We start from the raw sequence: 20,057 nt of genomic DNA, 5'->3' as shown, positions 1-20,057 counted from the left end.
TCCTCAATCAAATTTTGATTACCAACTGATGTGACAATTTCTTGTTAATAATAAGAAAAATAAAATAAGATACTATGCTAGTATCAATTAGTGATCAAATTGTTAAGCCATCTCCAATCACAGGGCTAAATGTAGTCTATGACTAAAAATTTAGCCCTTCAAAATATTAATTTTTTAAAGAATAGTGCATGACTAAATTTTTCCATCTCTAGCCATGCATGACTATATTTTAAGATCCTTCATATTTTATTATTTTGAAAAAAATTATAATACAATACTCATACATTCCACAACTATATATTATTTAATTTAATTATAATATTTTTTAAACAATACTTGAAAACATTTAAAAAGGTGACCACATGTAATTTTTTTTTATTATTTTGAAGGATGGGTTTTAATGGTCTGACCTCCAACGGTCATGACTAATAATTGTTTAAATGGCGGAAATACAATTTTGCCCTGCACACATTTATCACGTGCAAGCCCACCCTCAGTGACCAAAACTGTAATAAACCCAAGATTTAATTACCCCTTTTGTATCAGCTGAAAGAAGTGGAGTGTTTCCATCATTCAATAATGTCTGAAAACGGTGTAATGCTTCTTTCTGAGTTTGATCAGGGCCAAAGATAACCAAGGCCTGCAAGATTTCTGCTCTCAGAAGTGCACTGAAATGATCCTCTCCAGGCCTTGATTCCCAACCTAGTTTTCTGCATGAAAAAATTTCAGATATGACATCTAAGTACGGTAGCATCAAAGTTTTTTCTGGTGATCCTAAATGAAGTATCAGCCACATAAACCGGAACATTACTGCAAGCATGAGCTCAAAGAGACTGGAATACATCATAAGGACAAACACTGTTCATTTTAGCACGTATATAGGCACGTATATAACCCAATAAGTTTAACATGGAAGGTATTACGATATCGAAACTGTATTAGAGTTGTTCTTACTCTGCTGGAAACAGAAGGAGATTGATGAAAAATTGTTTCAAATCATTTGCTGAATCTGGGATGGCCTCACTTGATATTTTGACGACATTATAACAAACCTGTTGCATATATAACACAAAAGGTGATGCTACCAAAAATAGTTGGTGTAATTGATGATCACCAACAGAAATTTATCCAGAATATCATTTTATGTAGGAACTTAACGATTTCTGATTTAATATGAAGCATCACAGTTAAAAGAGATAAATTGAACTATGTTAATAATTTTTCACTCATTACAGAGTAAACTGATAATGAACTGCAAACTAGAATGACTTCAGAATGAACAATATAACTTGTCTTTGCCATTCAGACCTTTTTGTTCAGAACTCTATGTACATTGGCACTTTATGAGATAAAAGAACCATTAATTGCAGTTTTCATGGGTTTATGTTTATATTTTGAGAGAGAGAATTGCTCAGTGCTGGGCATTAGATTGCACCTGGCATTTCAGAAAATTTCCTAAGTGCCGGGGCTAATTTCAAGCAGTGCATTTGGTGATAAGAAGAGTATTTCCACATACAATATTCACTATGAAAACTTGAAGTTCTTGGTGATGCATGAAAAATTAAACTCATTGGTACTTATGGACATCAATTTTGTACCGGGTATATGTCATCCCCGAGATAACTCTGCAGCATTCGAATAACAGCAGATCCCTTTTTGTAGCTGATATCACCGAAAACTTCGAGAATTGAACGAGCATGGTGCATCTCCACCTGAAGTTATGCGAAACAGCAGTAAGTATGCTGCATGGAGCAGTTTCCCCTTTCTTTCTTTTTTCAGGATCAATGTTAAGATAAATATGGGCACTTTGATCATTCAAGTGAAACTATCATATTCCATTGCTCCTTGACTTCTTACTGCTCCATATACATACATAGACACTATTGTTTTCAGCAGTTTTCACAATGAGCAATAGTATTTGTTGTTCTTTACCTCAATTGGATGTGATTGTTCCAGTGCATCCTTGACTAGGCCACCAGTAGTTTGGTGAAGAAATTGAGACCATATTTTCCATTCAGGAAAAAGGATATAGTATAGAACATACATCACCGGACTTTTAAGAGTAGAAACTATACAAGAGAAACTAAAGAAAGCTTCCCCTTCAAAAGTTCTGATTTATGTAGAGTATCGTATGACTGCAAAAGTGTAACAAAGCTGAAAATATACTCTTTGCTTCCTTGCTGTTGTGGAATGCAAATGATCATAAAGCATTTCATTTTCACGGTATGGGATCAAACCATAATTCTCCATGGCCCCACCAGAAAATTCAGGAACCGCAACCATATCAAGTTTGGGAAGTGGGTAAGGCGTTGAGAAGTATCTGGTTGAAACCATAACCAGGTTAGAATTAGCACAACAGAGAACAGAAAGAAAATTATGTATAATTTGGATTGTAAATTTACGTTGTTTATTTTCAGAGGTAGCCATGCCCCATGGGTAATGACTCCAGGTTCTCCAGAGATCCTTCAATTATTTGGGAAATGATTGGAGGTGGAAACTGGAAACCGCAAAGGGTGGAGGGAAGAAATTCAAGCTGTTCCGGCATTTTGCATTGATATTTAGCTAGGGTTCAGTGGTATAGTTTGGAAGATATATGGGGGAAAATTAGTTAAAAGTTTACCTCCCCTTGAACAAAAGGGAAGGCCAAAAATCATGGGAATGTTTGTTAGACTACAGAGTCCTGGATCTAATGTCATTCTGTATAAACAAAGAATCGAAATACATAAACTTTAAAATTCCCCCATCTAAGGAATGAAGTAGATTACTTAGAGAAAAGATCAAGCGTCTTAACAGCAAGATTTAAAGCAAACTCCCCTTTGTCACTCTTCCCAACAGGGCAATATGCACGAACCTTTACCCCTGCAAACAAATTTTTCAGTAGTCTCTAAAGACGAATCGGTTAAATAATCGAACAGTCTCCCACCTATGTACATACCATCAGATGTTGTATCTTCAATATGTTCAAATAGGCCAACAACACCAGCTACTAAATAAGTTGACATAATAGGAGATTCCTCAAAATAAACAGTCTTAACATTTGCATCAAGCTTTTCACTGATAATTGGCATATTGGACAAAGCTGTCAGCTCTGATGGTACATCGACTGCAATCTTGAAGGTGGCCTGTCAAGAATGTACTAGTAATGTCAAAGCAGAAATGAGCAACTCTCAGATTCAAGCAAATCTAGAACAACCAAAAACACATTTATACAACCGTTTGACCAATGTGGTGGAGAAAAGATTTAACTTTCCCAGGGCTTTTTAGCAAATGAACACGGAGATTGCATCGAAAAGAGTTTCAACAATTACGGGAACTTCTCGAATACACATACCTTGAGCGCAGGTTCATCCCAACATAGGAAGCATCGCCTTGCATCTACAGGTTCAAATTGAGTGACGGCCATATTATTTTTCCCTCCTCCATCCAAGTAAGTGCTGTGCAAATTGTCATATGCTTTCATTAAAAACCTTATTTGGTAGCAAAGAAACTACAAGGGGCAAAAGCAAATAAAACACAATTAAATGCCCACTTTTTTTGGTAAATGAAATTTTTTCCCTCTATTTCCTTCCAAACTACAGGAGCTTGTACTTGTTTTAAGTTTAGCCAAGTGGTAATTCTAAATTCAGGTTTTTCTTTTATTTTGTCTCTATCTTAGCAACCAAACAGACAGGTAAGGATGAAGAATTTGTGTAACTTGACAGCCTACAGATTTCTTCTTCCACAGAAAGCCCGCCTGAAAGTACTTCATTGCCTTTGGAAAAATAATTTTTCACAACTGCAACTTATGATTTACCTACAAAATGATACAATATTTCTTACCATTTATAGAAGCCTTTCAAGTGCGCATTAAGGACTGCAGAAAACCCAATCCCCAAAACTCCTTCACCAACACCAACTGCTTGATCAAACACCAAAACAAGAAATTCTTCATTACCATCCAAAACAACATCACTTGGGTGGTACTGCTACAAGTAAAGAATATAAAACTGTCAGTTAAAAGAAAACCCTATAAACAAAATCAAATCAGATCAAGTCAGTGATCAGAATCAGTTACTTGTCCATGAGAGTTGGTGAAGCAAACTTCATGAACATCAAGTTCGAGAGCAAACAAGGCAAGAAACTTGACCATATCTTCATTGAGACAACAGATGGATGAATCTCTTCAAGGGTCTCGATTAAAAGAGCAATACTTGGGCCCCCACGACTTTAAGGGAACGAATTAAAGATTGCAAAAGCATCGAAGGAATATTACATTATTAACTACAAACCATAAGATATCATATCATATTAAATTAAAACCCAGAAAGCAAATAGGACAAAAGAAAACCAGAAACTTCCACCTACTTACAAACAATTAACCAAGCAAAGCAAGTGATGCAACAATGAAACAAGTGAGAATGAAGGTAAAAACTTGGGAGCTAAAGAAACTCGCCATAAAGAAAACTGATGAAATTCGAATTGATTCCTGAGTGCTATAAACTAAAACAGTTGCTCAAAAAGCACATAGAAGATGCCTAATTTTAAACCAAATAACAAGAACATAACCGTACACATAAGCAGCACCTGAGCAGAACACACACACAATGCCCCCTTACAAAACTAACTAATTTTTCGGGGCCTTGCTCAACAAATACGTCTTCAGAACATCCATCACAGAACCGAAATCCGCCCTCACTTGCACCGGGGGGTTAGCAAACCGGCAAGCCAAATCCTTAATATCATTCGAATGATATTCGATCTTCGACTGCGTAAATTTCAACCCATGAGCCGTGCTCACCACCACGGTCCGGTCGTTAACTCCTATGATCCCATTTTTCCGAAGTTTAATCAATGCAGTCAATGCCACACCAGTGTGAGGACATATGAACATGCCAGTGGAGTCAGCTTGAGCCATGGCATCCATCAGCTCCTCCTCAGTGGCTTCCTCCACAATCCCATTCGAGTTCTTCAGTGCATACACGGCTCTATCAATCGAAACGGGGTCACCAATTTGGATGGCGGATGCAAAAGTAGTGTTGGCCTTCACAGGCTTGAACTCTTGATCCCACCCTGACTTGTAATGCAAGTACAATGGGTTTGCATTTGCAGCTTGGGCACAAACAAGCCTAGGGATCCTATCAACTAGCCCCAACTCTTTGCACATATGAAACCCTTTATAGAAGGCATATATATTTCCCAAATTGCCCCCAGGAACTATAACCCAGTCAGGCACTTCCCAATCAAACTGCTGCAAAATCTCTATAGCGGCGGTTTTCTGACCCTCTAATCTCAAACTGTTCAAAGAGTTGGCCAAATAAATCGGCAGCTCCGACGTGACTTCCCGAATCAACTGCATACACCCATCAAAATCAGTATCAATGCTCAACACAAACGCCCCATTGGCAATCGGCTGAACCAGCTGAGCCAGCGAAATCCGATTGGCCGGCAAAAACACAATCGAGGGGATCCCAGCGGCGGCGCAATAGGCCGATAGGGCAGCAGATGTGTCTCCGGTGGAGGCACAGCCGACGCCGACCACAGGGCGGTTCATTTTCCTCAGCCGGTTCACCTGGCTGACCAAAACAGTCATGCCCAAGTCCTTAAAACTGCCGGTGTGGCTAATCCCACAGTGCTTGACCCACAAATCGTTCATGCCGAGAAACTGTTTGCCATAACGCTCAGCCCAGAATAGATTGGAGTTACCTTCAAAGGCGGAGACGATATCGTCGCTGTCGATCTCGGGTAAGACCCACTCCTTCTTGCTCCAGACGCCGGAGCCGTAGGGCCAGGTGGTCTTGCCGACGCGGGAGTCGAAGAGGTCGCGCCAGTACTTGCCGTCGTAGTTCTTGAGGGCGGCCATGTCGTGCTGGACGTCGAGGAGGCCGCCGGAGTTGGATCGGTAGACGATCTCATCGAGGGAGTAGGACTCGGAGTCGGCGGCTGCAGCAGAGGAAGGGTCGGCGTTGAAGGGGACGTAGTGGGCGGAGAAATGGTGGTTGTGGGTTGTGTTGTGGCGGCGAGCTTCGTCGCGAATGTTGTGGTGGGGGTGGTGGGAGGGAGGAGGAGGAGAAGGAGGCTTTGGGACGAGTGGTTGTGGTGGTGGGGAGGAGGAGGAGGAGGAGGAGCATTTGATGGTGGTGGTGGGGAAATGGGGTTTGGTTGGGGGGTTGGGGTTTTGGGGTTTGAGGAAGAGATGGGGAGATTGGAAGAGAGAGGTAGACGCCATGGTGGAGCTTGGAGAGAGAGAGAAAGAGAGAGAGAGAGAGAGAGAGAGAGAGAGAGAGACTAGCTTGGTGGGCGGTTTGTTTTTATATACCTGGGTGAGGGACTGAATGGGCAGATCTGGGAGGAAGACCAAATTGTAGGAATGGTTTCTGACTAAGACCAAATTTTATTTTTTTGTTTCTTATATTGCTAGATTGTTATAATGGTACTTTAATTATGTCTTCATTTTTAGAAATCGTTTTTTCTGTTATTATAGTCACTTTTCTGTTTAAAATGAGGGTATATTTATTTTTTTATTAATTTTAAATCAAAATGTTAAAAATAAAAATAAATAAATAAAAACTCTTCCACTGATTTCTTCTCCCCCGTTCCCCATGACCACCATCTGCCCCCATGAACCCAGAACCACAACAACTACAGGAAAGAGAAAAAAATTCATCCACTAAGGCTTCTTTTAATTTATATTTCTTTTCTTATGGTTTTGTTGGAGGATTTGGGTCTGATGTGTGTTATCTCATCAAATAGATGGGTGTAGGGGAGAGAGACTTGGAGCCAAGATTCCACATCTAAAAGAGCAGTTGTTAGAGCAAGCCCAGCGCACCCAACAAACCGGGCCAAAGGCAGCCCGAGAGAAGGAAGACCAGCTCTAGCGCGGAAGGAGAAGCCCGGGCAAGGCGTGGGTCCCACCAGCCCGGGCAGGCCCAAGAGCGAAATCAGACTGGGCTTGAGCCCGAGTTGGATGACGTCATCGCTGACGTCACGATGACGTCATCCAACTCAGTGTCCAACGGTAACCTGCCACGTGTCAACACTGGGTGGCTCCGATTGGTTTTTTTTCCAGAAATCCTACGGTTCTCATTTTTTTGGCCAAAAAAATTTTAAAAAAATCCTAAAAAATCCGAAAAAATTCTGAAATTTTTTTAAAAAAAATACCAAAAAAGTATGTATTTTTTCCCTATAAATACCTAACCATTTTATCTACTTTCAACACCAAATCTTCATACAATTTCTTCTCCATACAATATTTTCTACTCTCCACTCACATTATTCATTTTCCACACCAATTCTCCATACAAACTCATCTCCTTCCAATATTTTTTACTCTCTACTCATATTTTCCACTTTCCACACCAATTCCATACAAACTTTTCTCCTTCCAATATTTTTTACTATCCACTCACATTTTTGTACTACTTTCCATTTGTAGAAAATAAACAAATGGCATCTTCTGTCGAAATCGGAGGCTCGTGGTCAACCCAGGAAGATATTGCGTTGTGCGAGTCTTGGGTGAACGTTAGTCATGACCCTATCACGGGCAATGAGATGAAGTTCCATCATATGTGGAGCAAAATTCATGGAGAATTTTGTCAAAGATCGGGTTCCATTCGGACCGAAATGGCTTTGTCTAGTAGATGGAAACTTCTAAACAAAGAGTTAGGGAAATGGAGAAATGCCTTGACAAAAGCAAAGGACAACATTCGGAGCGGTGCGAATCTTTCCGATGAGGTAAAATATTTTTAATTGTCATTTTAATCAATTTAATGTAACTTTTTTTTATTGCATATTCTATTTCTTTTTGTTGCACAATGTTTATTTTATTTTTGCATTTCCTAATTGGCTTTATTTATTTACATAATCAATTTTATTCTTGCATTTCAAATATGTTTATAATTTCATGCATAATCTTTATTTTTTGTTTTTGCATTTTCAATTTGTCTATATTTATTTACATAATCAATTTTATTCTTGCATTTCAAAATAGTTTATAATTTCTTGCATTGTATATTTTTTTAATGCACTTCCAATTATTTATTTTGAATAGATCATACAAGCACAAATGTGGTTCGGTGCCATGGGACAAGGGAAAAAAAGTTTTGTGCATTCCCAATGTTGGGAAATTGTCAAGGATTGTTCCAGATTCAAAATTATTCTTACCGCACCCCCGGTTGTGTTGCATGAGACGCCGCTCCACGAATCGCCATTAACCGATTCACCATTGGACTCCCCAATGGAAACGGAGTCACCACTCCCACGTCCGCCGAGACCTATTGGGAGAAAGGCGGCAAAGGCCAAGAGAGGGGGCACTTCGAACATTGATTGTGTTCAAATATTCGAGCAAATAGCTAAGAACAACTCTCTAAGATTGGAAAAAGACTTGAGGAGAGATGAAGCGGACAAGGCACGATTGGAAGCCTTTGCAATTGAAAAGCAACATGCAAAAGAAAAAGACGACGATGAAAAAGAGATGAAAATCATGGCCATGGATACGAGCCATATGTCTCCTGAAACAAAGGCCTATTGGAAGCATAAACGAAGGGATGTGATGAGAAGAAAACTTTTCCATGACGACGGACCTAGCAATACGGATTGGCTAAATGATGAAAACCATTAGATTGTATTGTTGTATTTTTTTATAATTGTTGTATTTTTTTTAAATTGTTGTATTATCCTTTAATTTGTTGTATTGTTTCTTTTTTATTCAATCAAAAAAGCATTCTATAATTGGACTACTTATTAAAAACATTTGAGCATTCCTCACAAAGATTAATTAAAAACAAACCTTCATTTATTGCAAACAACACACAAAACAAACCATACATAAAAGCATAATAATAAAAAAGACCTCGCAATAATTCCACAAAACACAACACACAAAAACAAAGCATGATTAAAAAAAAAAGCATAAATCCAAACAAAGCACAAATCTAGCCTTCATCCATTGTGATTGCCTTTCATCTGCCACAAGTGCTCGATCAAGTCAACTTGACGTCTTTCGTGAACATATGAAGATTGCATTTCTTGATAACGATCAATCATGGGGTTGTTGAATCGACCATCCTGAAGTAACGGTTCGGGCTCCAATGGTAGTCCATTTGGTCCTATCGGCCTTTCATATATTCTTGTCAACGTCGTGTTCATAGGATCGGGTTCAAACACCTCTGGAGCATCGTAGTCATACTCATCCTCCACAATCATGTTGTGGAGGATGATGCAAGTCATCATAATACTCCTCAGCACCTCCTCGTCTAGCATCCGAGCAGCACCCCTGATAATTGCCCAACGAGCTTGCAAGATACCGAAACACCTTTCCACGTCTTTCCTGTAACCTTCTTGAAAGGAAGCAAAGCTTCTTTCCTTCTCGGATTGGGGATTCGGAATTGTTTTCACGAATGTCGTCCACCTAGGATAAATTCCGTCGGCAAGGTAGTAGGCCCCAGAGTATATGGTATTGTTGATTTGGTATGTGACCTGAGGGGAATGACCTCGCAATACCTCATCGAACACCGGGGATTGACCAAGGACATTGAGGTCATTCTGAGATCCGGCAACCCCAAAAAAGGCATGCCAAACCCAAGTGTCGAATGAAGCTACGGCCTCCAAAATGATACTTTTTTGGCCCTTCCGATTCCCATACTCTCCTTGCCACGCAGTAGGACAATTCTTCCACTGCCAATGCATGCAATCAATGCTTCCGATCATTCCTGGGAAACCTCGAGCCTCGCCTTTTTGTAGAAGCCTTTGCAGGTCCCTCGGAGTGGGTTTGCGAAGGTACTCCCTCGTGTACAAATTTTCCACTGCATCACAGAATCTCACCAAGCACTCTAGGATAGTAGATTTTCCCATCCTTGCAATCTCATCCACCTGCTCTGCAGATGCCCCATAAGCAAGCATCCGCAAAGCAGCTGTAAGTTTTTGCTCCGGGATAAGACCTAAAACTCCAACAGCATCATGCTTTTGAATGAAGTATGTGTCGTAATTACAAATATCATGCATGATTTTTTGGAACAAATGTGGCTGCATTCTATATCTCTCTCGAAACTTATGAGCAGGATATAACGAATTTGGGATAAAGTAATCCTCCAAGAAATTCTTACCCCGAGACTCTCTGCGTCTGTCCACATTCGGGGCACGACGACGATGGTGTTGGCTTGATTGATTCATCATACACACCGCCGCTACTTCAAGCATTTCTTCCTCTTCTTCATCGGCGTCCCGATCTTCTTCCTCACGTCTACGCCGGATTTCTTCCCATTCTTTATGTTGCCTCTCCAACACCCTCCTGAAGTTTGACATTGAGAGTATAATGGAAAATTGTAAAATCTGAGAAATGAAGGAATATATCAGAGATGGTGTGAGAGGAGTGGTGTTGATGATGTAGTTATATAGAGGGATTTAGAAGATAGAGATGACACGTGGCACAATTTTAGAGGGTGAAAATCTTATCTGAAATCTGAGATCACTATTTGTAAAAAAATATCTGAAAATCTTATCAGACATGGGACACGTGGCACAATTTTAGAGGGTGAAAATCTTATCTGAAATATGACATTATAATTTTTTAAAATTATCTGAAAATCTTATCTGACATGGGACACGCGGCACAATTTTAGAGGGTGAAAATTTTATCGGAAATCTGAGATTATAATTTTTATTAATGAATATCCGAAAATTTTATCTGGAATAAGACACGTGGCAACCGAGATTCACATCCGAAAATCTTATCCGAAAATTTAATTACAAAAAATTATCAAAATTAATGATTTAAAGTATTAAAAAAATAGGAAATAAAGTACAATGAATAGTAATTGCCCTAGACTTGCCCTAGACTTTGCCCTTGTGGGTGGAACCACAAATGGCAAGGCTGACACTATTCACATGAATAGTGTCAGCCCTTGTTTGCCCTTGCCTTAGATTTTGCCCTAAGGGGTGGAGTTGCTCTTAGGGTCTGATGTGGGTTTTTGGGTGGGAGAAGAAATTGGTGGGGTCGGGGGGAAGAAAAAATGGGAGGGGGGGAAGAAAAAATTGGGATGGAGAGAGAGATGAGAGATGAGATTTATTTTTTAAATTTTTGTGTGAAAAGACATTTTTGCTCATACCATGTCATTATTTTTAATGAAAAAATTGACTGAGCTGACAAAAAGGACGATTTCTGAAAGTTGAGGTATAATTAAAGTACCATTGTAACAATTTAGCAATACGAGAGACGAAAAGTAAAATTTGGTCTTAGTCCAAGACCATTGCAACAATTTAGCCCTATTTTTTATTTTCGACTAATAAGAGTTCTAAATAAAACTTATGAAATTAATTAAAACATTAATTATTTACTAAATAAATTACTATTTAAAATATAATTACTAATTAAAATAATTAAATAAAGATAAGATATTATTTAATTATAAATATTAAACTAAACAAATTAATTTTTATATAAAAAAGTTCACAAAATAATTTCAAATAATTAGTTACTATTTCTTAAGTAATTGTAAAAAGACATAAGGATGGTATATGTATATTCATTAACCCACACCAATTCCACATCCGATTTCCGTTTGATACACAGGCTTGTCTTGATCTGGCTTGAACTAAATTTAGTACCATGTTTATTTCATTTAATTCTAGTCTTAGATGGAATTGCTAATACCGGGCCCACCAAAAACATCTCTTTATGAGGGGGCTACTAAGCTCATATAGAAATAGAGGATTAACTAGTCCAATGTTCACCAATGTATAAGATGTATATATTGTATTGTAATACTAACAATATTATTATTATATTATATTATACTTATGTACACATATATTATAATGTACATATATGCACGTATATATATGTATATATAAACACATATATACATATATAATATATATATATATAATATACATATAGATATATACACGTATATTATTATTATAATATATCCATATACACATATACATATTAATATTATAAAAATAGCATACATGTATGTATGTAATATATATATATTATAATACACATATCTATACATATATATACATATATATGTATATATACCCATGTATGTATTATAATATACTTATATACACAAATACATTATATATGTATAATATATGTATATATATTATAATATACATATATACACATATATACACGTATATTATTATTATAACAAACTCATATATATATATATATATCTATATATATAAAGCAAAAGGCAGAGAATGGTGAAACATTCAAAATGCCAGAAAATGCCCTTGGTTAATGAAATTATTAAGAATTGAAATTATTAATTAAATGATGATAATATGGTAAATTTACATTTTTTTCATATTAAAAACAAAATCAAATAATAGGTCCTACTTGTATGGAACATAACTATCCATGTTATCTTTTCTTAATTCTAAAAATAAAATAAATAAATAAAAATAAAACCAATTGGCACATGCGTGAGCATGTGCTAAGAGGCTAGTATTATTTATAATAATATACATATATATATATATGTATATGTATTATACCCATGTATATATTATAATATATAGATACACCTATGTATACATTATATATGTATATATATATTATATTATATTATAATATATATATATATATATACACCTAGACACACACACACATATATATATTATGTATGTATACAGTCCCCTTCTATTGAGGGATCCCTCAAATAATTTTATTTGAGGGACGCCTTTTAGGGTACCCTACAATTTTTTTCCCAATGATCCAAACTATTTATTTTTTAGGTATTCATTCATAGATCATCCTTACAAAAAATTAGACAAATCGGAAACCATTTCGACATCCAATTGTGTCTTACAAAATCAATGAACACGGTGCTTCAAGAAAATGCTAAAATTTCAATAACTTAATTGAGTGGTCAAATGATATCGGATTCAAGTGAGTTTTTGTAGAGATGATCTTTGAATGAGTATCTACAAAATAGAAAGTTTGGATTAGTGAAATACAATCCGGAGTGGGGCCTACAAGGGGTGTCCCTCAAATAAGCTTATTTGAGGGATCCCTCAATGGAAGCTCTCTGTGTATGTATATATGCATATATATTATGTATATATATTATAAAATACATATATACATATATATATTTTTGAAAAAAATACAAAAATCTAGTCTTAGTCCAAGCATACACCAAACACAGGATAAGTGTTATCCAAATTAGAAACAGAAAAATAAATGAAATTTGTTAAGAAATGACGCTTTTGCCAACAAGGGGATCCGCAAACCACTCTCTTTCCCATCCATCTATTGAGCCTTATCCAACACGCTCCGAATGAGTTTGTTAATAATGTTACAACGTGTAATATTTATATGGTCTTAAAAATTTATGCAAGCTAATATTATGTAGGATAAATTTCTATTTAAAAAAAAATATTTAATGATAAATTTAGGCATATGTTTAATTTTATTTATTATTTTATTATGGAGTTTTTTAATTTTTTGGTTATATATTATGGAGTTGTATTATTATTCACTATTGAGTTTTAATATTGTTCATTATATGTGATACTAAGTTTTAACTTTAATAGGAAATTTTTTTATGTGTACTAAGTTACTCATATATATATATATATATTTTGGTCAAGCTCATATATCTTATCATATGCAATATATTGTAGTAAATTATTATAACTAAAAAATTATGGGGCGTTTAATTTTCTTTCACTAATTACTACATATTTTCTAAAGACACGGTGTTCATTAGGTCGCTGCATAATCAACTTAAATCACTCTAACCCACCATGCCATGCATTTTATTCTAATTTTTTGTGATAAAATAATAGACAATTGACTAAATAAACATCCTCTAAAGTTTCAATAAAAATTTCCAAGTTTTTCTCACAAATTCTGTGATTTTTATTCAATTTTTTATTGATATTGATATTTTCTTGATATTTCCATCAATATCGATATTTTCTTGATATTTCCATCAATATATCCGTGTTTTTGGACCATTGATATTTACGAAACTCTCGATATTTTAGACCTTGAAAGAAAGTGATTATAACTCAAAATAAGCAATGTCAAACGAGTACTAATTAGTTTATTTAGTTTTATATTTACAATTAAGTAACATCTTAGCTTTATTTAATTATTTTAATTAATAAATATATTTTTAAATACTTTAATTATTTTAATTAATAATTATATTTATAAAAAAATTTAAAATTTATTTTAGAATTAAAAAAGACAATCGGTAGTTGTGTTCCATAAAAATAGGATATATTATCGGATTTTTCTTTTAATTTTAATTTTTGTAATATAAAAAAGGTATGAATTTACCATATTATCCTCATTTAATTAATAATTTCAATTATTTATATTTGTATTAACCAATTACATTTTCTGGTATTTTAAATATTTCACCATTTTCTGTCTTTTGCTATATATATATATATTATATTTTTAAATACTTTAATTCTTTTCATAGTGAATAAGGGCCACCAGCCACCTATGATTTAATATAATAATATAATAATATATTTATATAAGGATAATTAGTAATACGATGATCAAATTATTTTGGTTTCATGTTCCCGTTGAATTATTTGTTTAATAGTATTAAAAAAATTGTGATCTTTGTTTTTGTTACAGACAAAATTGTGATCTTGGGGGGTGGGCGTTAGCCCCCTTGTTACCCAAAAAAACATTGGTGATCAGTTTTCGTTGTAAATTTATCATTATGTGGATTATTTTTTTTAATAATATTTTCGTTGAAGACTAGTTTTAAGAGGCCCTAATAATGAGCTAAATATCACAAAGCACAAATCCATAAGTACACAGTCCATTGCTAAGTAGCAAATTCATGTTATTTTTCAAGTTTATATTGATGAGGAACCATCTTCACTCTCATCATTGTTAGAAAATGATGTAATTGCTTATTTTGAGTAGGGGAATTTCAAACTTCAATTATTAAAAAGAAAAATCATCTTGGGTCGTTACTAAATGCCAGTTTGGCATTACTTATTTGGCGTCATAAGTGATTTTAAAAAAAAATTTGAAAGCCTATCATATTTGGTAAGAAAAAAAAATCACTTATTGTGAATAATTGGTGTGAGGGAAAGCAATTAGGGAAAACTGGTATATAAATGTTTTCATTTTTTGATTATGCGGCAATCAGGTTTGAGAGGCGCTATAATTTAATGAAAATTTCATAATTCCAAAAATAACTCCATATGTTTTCATGATCGTGTCTATTTATCCTCGTTCTTCTACTTCCCATAGTTCATCTTCACTCATTCTCTTCCATCTTCCTTAGGCCATATCTACTCTTCTCATGTTCTTCCTTCAATTTTCCTTATTGGATCGTTGAAGCACTCTCTAGACGCCACAAGAATCAGGTAATAGACATATTATGTTAATTTTTATTGTCAATTTCATTCTTCTCAATTAGGGTTGATAAAGCTTCTGATTGATTTGAGTTTATCTTACAACTCAAACTGAACTAAACTATAAAATAAATTTTAGCAGCTTGAATTCCGTTTTGCTTTCTAAATTGTTGGTCAACTGGTTCTATATTGAAATTAGAAAAATGAGTTATGTACTACTTGATACTTTATTTAATAATATTAGTGTATGATGAAAACATATTTAAAAAAATATATAAAGTGAACATGAAAGTGTTTTTCTTTTACCAAAAACTTGAACATAAAAATCATTTAAACATAATATCATTTATAGTCATTATACATGGGTCACAGCACTTTGACACAAAAATGTACTAAACACTCAAAACTGATTATTGTACCAACACCACTTTTGACAAAAAAAGTTTATTAAACATCAAATTGCATTTTTTCACAGCTGATTTCTCTTACATTAAATCTGACAACGATTATTTACATAGTAATACCAAACTGGTCTTAACTATGTATATTATTTATCGCTAATTTTCAAAAAAACTAGATTATTCCACAAACTTGTATATAAACAATGAAACATTTGGCCATTAAATAATATTCTTGATCATTTACATACATAAATTCTTTTTGGACAAAATATTTAATTTTTATTCAACAATATGTAAAAATTTCATTTGTCTTCATAGAAATTAAAAGGGTTAAACTACATAAAAGTATCCATATTTTTGGGTCCTTTTAAATTACTGTCTAACCTTTTAAATTTTAGACGTAGATACCAAACTCATGAAAAACATACAAATTAGTCTCTTTATTAATCAGATTGTCAATTAAGACGTTAAATGATGACATGGCTCCTTCCAACGTGGCTTAAAAAAAAATGAGGTGGATACAACATGAATACAATTTATTTATTTTTTCATTTATCTTGAATAATATCAACAAATATGAATAGCATCTTCATCCGTTGAGTTTTCAAGCCAAGAACCTAGAGTTTCTGTTGCATCTGAAGTCCATCTATGGGCTTAATCATGTTCAAATGCAGACAACAGCTTTCTTTCTCTGCAGATTGATTACACCAAAACACCCCACGATTAGGATGTGGATTGAATCCCATCTCCACTAATTTAAACAAAAGCCATAGCTGCATTTTCTACCATTCCAACCTTAGAAAGCCGAACCAGCAACTCATTTGAACAATTGATTAAACCAGATCCAACCCCCGAAGCCCGAGGCCACGCCACCGTCTTCGTCGCCAAATTCTTCGGCCGCTGCAACGCCAACACAGAAGTTGTCAGATCTGGGGTGGTCATGCGACTGGGTTTGGCGACGAGGGTGGTGCTGCGACTAGGGAATGGGTATCTTGATTCTTGACAAGTTTTGAGAGAGAGAGAGAGAGAAAGAGAGAGAGAGAGAGGTTGGCTGAGGATGGGATCGATGTACGGTGGGCTGGGTTTGGTGGTGGTGGTCGATTCAGTTTTGTTTGGGGTGACGATCGGGATGGGGGATGGGGACGGTGATGTTGGGATAGGGGTCGGGGAGGATGAGACGGGGGGTGGGCTGGGTTTTTTTTGGGGGTTAATTTTTGTTATTTTATTCTTTTAGTATTTGATTTTAAAAATAAAGAGTTTTTATTAAATTTTAAGTCCATGTTGTAGCCATTTATTTAAGCAAAAAAATCCACGTCGGAGCAGCCACATCATCATTTAACAGACTTATTAACCGTATGACTAACATAGGCACTGATTTGTATATTTTCCATGTGGTCGGGTATATTGTAAAATATTTAAAAGGTTGGATACTAATTTGAAATGACACACAAAGGTTGGGTACTTTTATGTAATTAACCCAAATTCAAATGACACACAGTAAAAAGGTCACCTGCCAAGGCGGTGTCGCGGCGCCCTCCAAAAGTTCAAAACCCTGAATTTGGTTATATATATAACCTTTACGCCTTAAAACCCTAAACCCTGAACCAGAGCTAAAACCTCCGAGGCTGATAAACCAGTAAACGAAAAAACCCCAACTTCGAGCTTTAGGGCACATCCTTTGTCAAACCCTAATTTCTATCTGTTTCCTGGAAAATTGGTGTAGTGTTTTGCATTTTCAAATTCTGGGGAATCCCTTTCGTCAAATTCAATTTTCTACTGAAAACAAAAAGGGCCCTGAAAGCCTAGAGTTTTGAAAAGAATTTTGGCAATTCATTTTTGAACGATATATATATATATAAAATTTTGGTTTGCGTTACATATACAGAGGTTGGACCAGTCCGTCTAAGTTGAATTGCTTCTGTGTTGTGAATTTTTGTTACTAAAATTACCTAAAATATATATTTTCAAACGTATATAATATATATTACTAGTACAGGTTTTTAATCGTTATATTTGAGTTTTCAAATGGCTATGGATGGTAGCTTCAGCCTGGAATCTGCACTGGAGAGGTTTCTTGCCCGTTGTCCAAAGCTCCAATCTTCTCCAAAGTTTGTTTTGCTGACGAAAAAGGTACCGTGTTCACCCTCATTTTGTCCAGCTTTATTTGGTTGTTGAAAAAATTCAATAAGAGATATTCGTTTTTAAGGTGTTACAAAATTAGAAGACATGAAACTAAGGATTTGCATTGATTTAGTTCTTTTTAATAAAAAATTGGGAATATCTTTTCCACAAATTGATATTGAAGGGTTTAATAATGTTCCTATTAAATTTACTTTATTTTTTCTTGGGTCATTTGGGTTTGTGCAGGGAAATGCATTGACTCAAGATGAAGTGGTGAAAGCTCTAGTTGAGTTGTTTGTGCATCCAAATTATACTATTCCCTTGATGGGATGTTTTCGTCCAATAGCTCAAAAAATCGTGGACAAAGCTGTCAAATTGCTTCGGCTTGTGCCCAATTTGCGGTCTAATTCTGACAGGGGAGTTGTAGAAGTTGGGAAAGATAGAGATTTAAATGAAGTTGAAAATGTGATTGAGTTCTATAGTGGAACTGGGAGGGGTCTGGATCTTCACGAGCTTGTTTGTTTAGCCTTCTGTCGCGCCCTTGAGTTGGCACCTTTTTTTTGGGGGTAGGTTAATTTCTTTATGTGAATAGGGTGATATATAAATTTCCATGTATATAATATGTGTATGTATATGTCTTGTATGTATTCATATATATATGTATTATATATTCGAGTTGTGTGTAATTGTGTATGAGAGAGCCTAATGAACCAATGTTTAAATGTGTATTTGTATTACTTTATTTTCCTCATTAATTTTGTTTCTCCCTTTATGAGTGTTCTGGTGACTTACTAGAGACAGACAAAGTTGAGGGTATTTTGGAGACTTTGCATTCCAGAGTAGTTTTGTTATCGTGTTTACTTGCTTTTGAGGTTTTTGCGTTCTTATCTTTTCTGTTTCGTAAGTAATTTGTTTGCAGTTTTTTGTTTTAGTCATGGAAGACAACTAAAGTATACTAACTCAGATATTATAAATATCAAATGAATCCTAGGATCAAGTGAAGTGAGATTATTTCACTAGTTATTTTCTTTGATACTCAAGCTTTATAAATGAAGCACGCAGCAGTTGGCAATATAAAAAGTTCTGATTGTTCATTTGGCAATATGCCCTCTGTCAGCAGTCTAAGATGAAGCTGATGATAGTGATAATATAAAAAGTCGACCCTGTTCTCCAAAACACTCTCCCTTCCTGTGTGATTAAAAAAAAATTCATTTTTCCTCTGTAAGGATTCACCTAGTTGAGATACTGTTAGATGCGCTATGTGGTTGATAATTGGAAATTTAATTGTAGAAGCTGTATCATTGTTCGTTTTTGACTTTCCTTTTCCCCTTTTGGCAGGTCTATAGTAGGTTACTTTGAATTTGCTCCACCTCCATTTGAACGCATTTTGATGGGACCAAAAGTGTCTAATCTCGGTGTTGAGGTTTGTAAGTTTTGTAGCACATATCTGTGTAAATATGGAAAATCTCTCTCCTCCCCATCCTCTCCCCTCCCCAGCGGCCCTTTTTTTCGCCGCCCCCCCCCCACCCCCCACAAAAAAAAAAGAAAAAAAAAGATTCAGCATTTATTTAGAATACTTATTTGCATCAATCATATATGTTTTTTTTTTTGTTACTTCTTTTTTTAATGATTGTTGTTAACGGAGTTGAACAAGTAGAAAGAAAGTGATTTGCCTTCATTTAGATTTACAGTTTCTTCATATATTGGCCAATGGTGTAGTTTTACCATTCCTTGTCCCAAGAATCGATGTTTTTTCACTGAAATCTAACAAACACTAACAGTCTCACATTACCTTTTTGGTTTTGCTATTTTTCGGCCACTATTTTATTTTTGTGTTTAGTATTTGCTTTAGGTTTAAATGAAAGCAGGAAATAGCGGAAGCATATTCTCATTGGTAATAAACAAAGCACATAATAAAGTTAGTGGTTGAAACTTGAAACTTGATGTAATGTTGCGAACAAATGGTTCAAAACATACCCCAACACACTTTGGTCACTTTCCATTTGGATATGCAATATGCAATCTGTGTTTTTTATCTGCAATTGCTAGCCTTGCCTTGTGCTTTCTCATGAGCTGGAATTTTGTTTTGTGAGTGTTTACTCTTGAACTTCAAATGGTTGTCAATGAAGTGGTAGTGCTGTGAGTTCTTATGTGAAATCAAAATGAATTTCGATTCTTGTTGACCCCTTGCATTTGTGAGTTTAGAGTTCC

General features: G+C 35.3%; 2 protein-coding genes and 1 pseudogene across 4 annotated transcripts in view; 1 reads left to right on the top strand and 2 right to left on the bottom strand.

The window, feature by feature from the left end:
* LOC109948328 lies at positions 356-4,293 on the bottom strand (annotated as a pseudogene).
* On the bottom strand, positions 4,393-6,579 carry LOC18783736 (threonine synthase 2, chloroplastic). The gene has a single exon (XM_007215618.2). The coding sequence runs from the start codon at positions 6,203-6,205 to the stop codon at positions 4,604-4,606; it is 1,602 nt and encodes a 533-aa protein (XP_007215680.1). The 5' UTR covers positions 6,206-6,579; the 3' UTR covers positions 4,393-4,603.
* The window catches only part of LOC18782305 (midasin), a 38,130-nt gene continuing 34,173 nt past the window's right edge, over positions 16,101-20,057 (top strand). For all 3 annotated transcript variants that reach the window (XM_020559106.1, XM_020559105.1, XM_020559104.1), the window contains exons 1-3: positions 16,101-17,855; positions 18,093-18,412; positions 19,185-19,269. In XM_020559106.1, coding sequence (XP_020414695.1) covers positions 17,751-17,855; positions 18,093-18,412; positions 19,185-19,269 — 510 coding nt within the window. In that variant the 5' untranslated portion in view covers positions 16,101-17,750. The remainder of the gene's footprint in view (positions 17,856-18,092; positions 18,413-19,184; positions 19,270-20,057) is intronic.

This window comes from Prunus persica, chromosome G3 (assembly GCF_000346465.2).
Source record: "Prunus persica cultivar Lovell chromosome G3, Prunus_persica_NCBIv2, whole genome shotgun sequence".
NCBI classification, from domain to species: domain Eukaryota; kingdom Viridiplantae; phylum Streptophyta; class Magnoliopsida; order Rosales; family Rosaceae; genus Prunus; species Prunus persica.
Note: the sequence above shows the minus strand (reverse complement) of the source record. Positions and strands in the feature narration are given on the sequence as shown.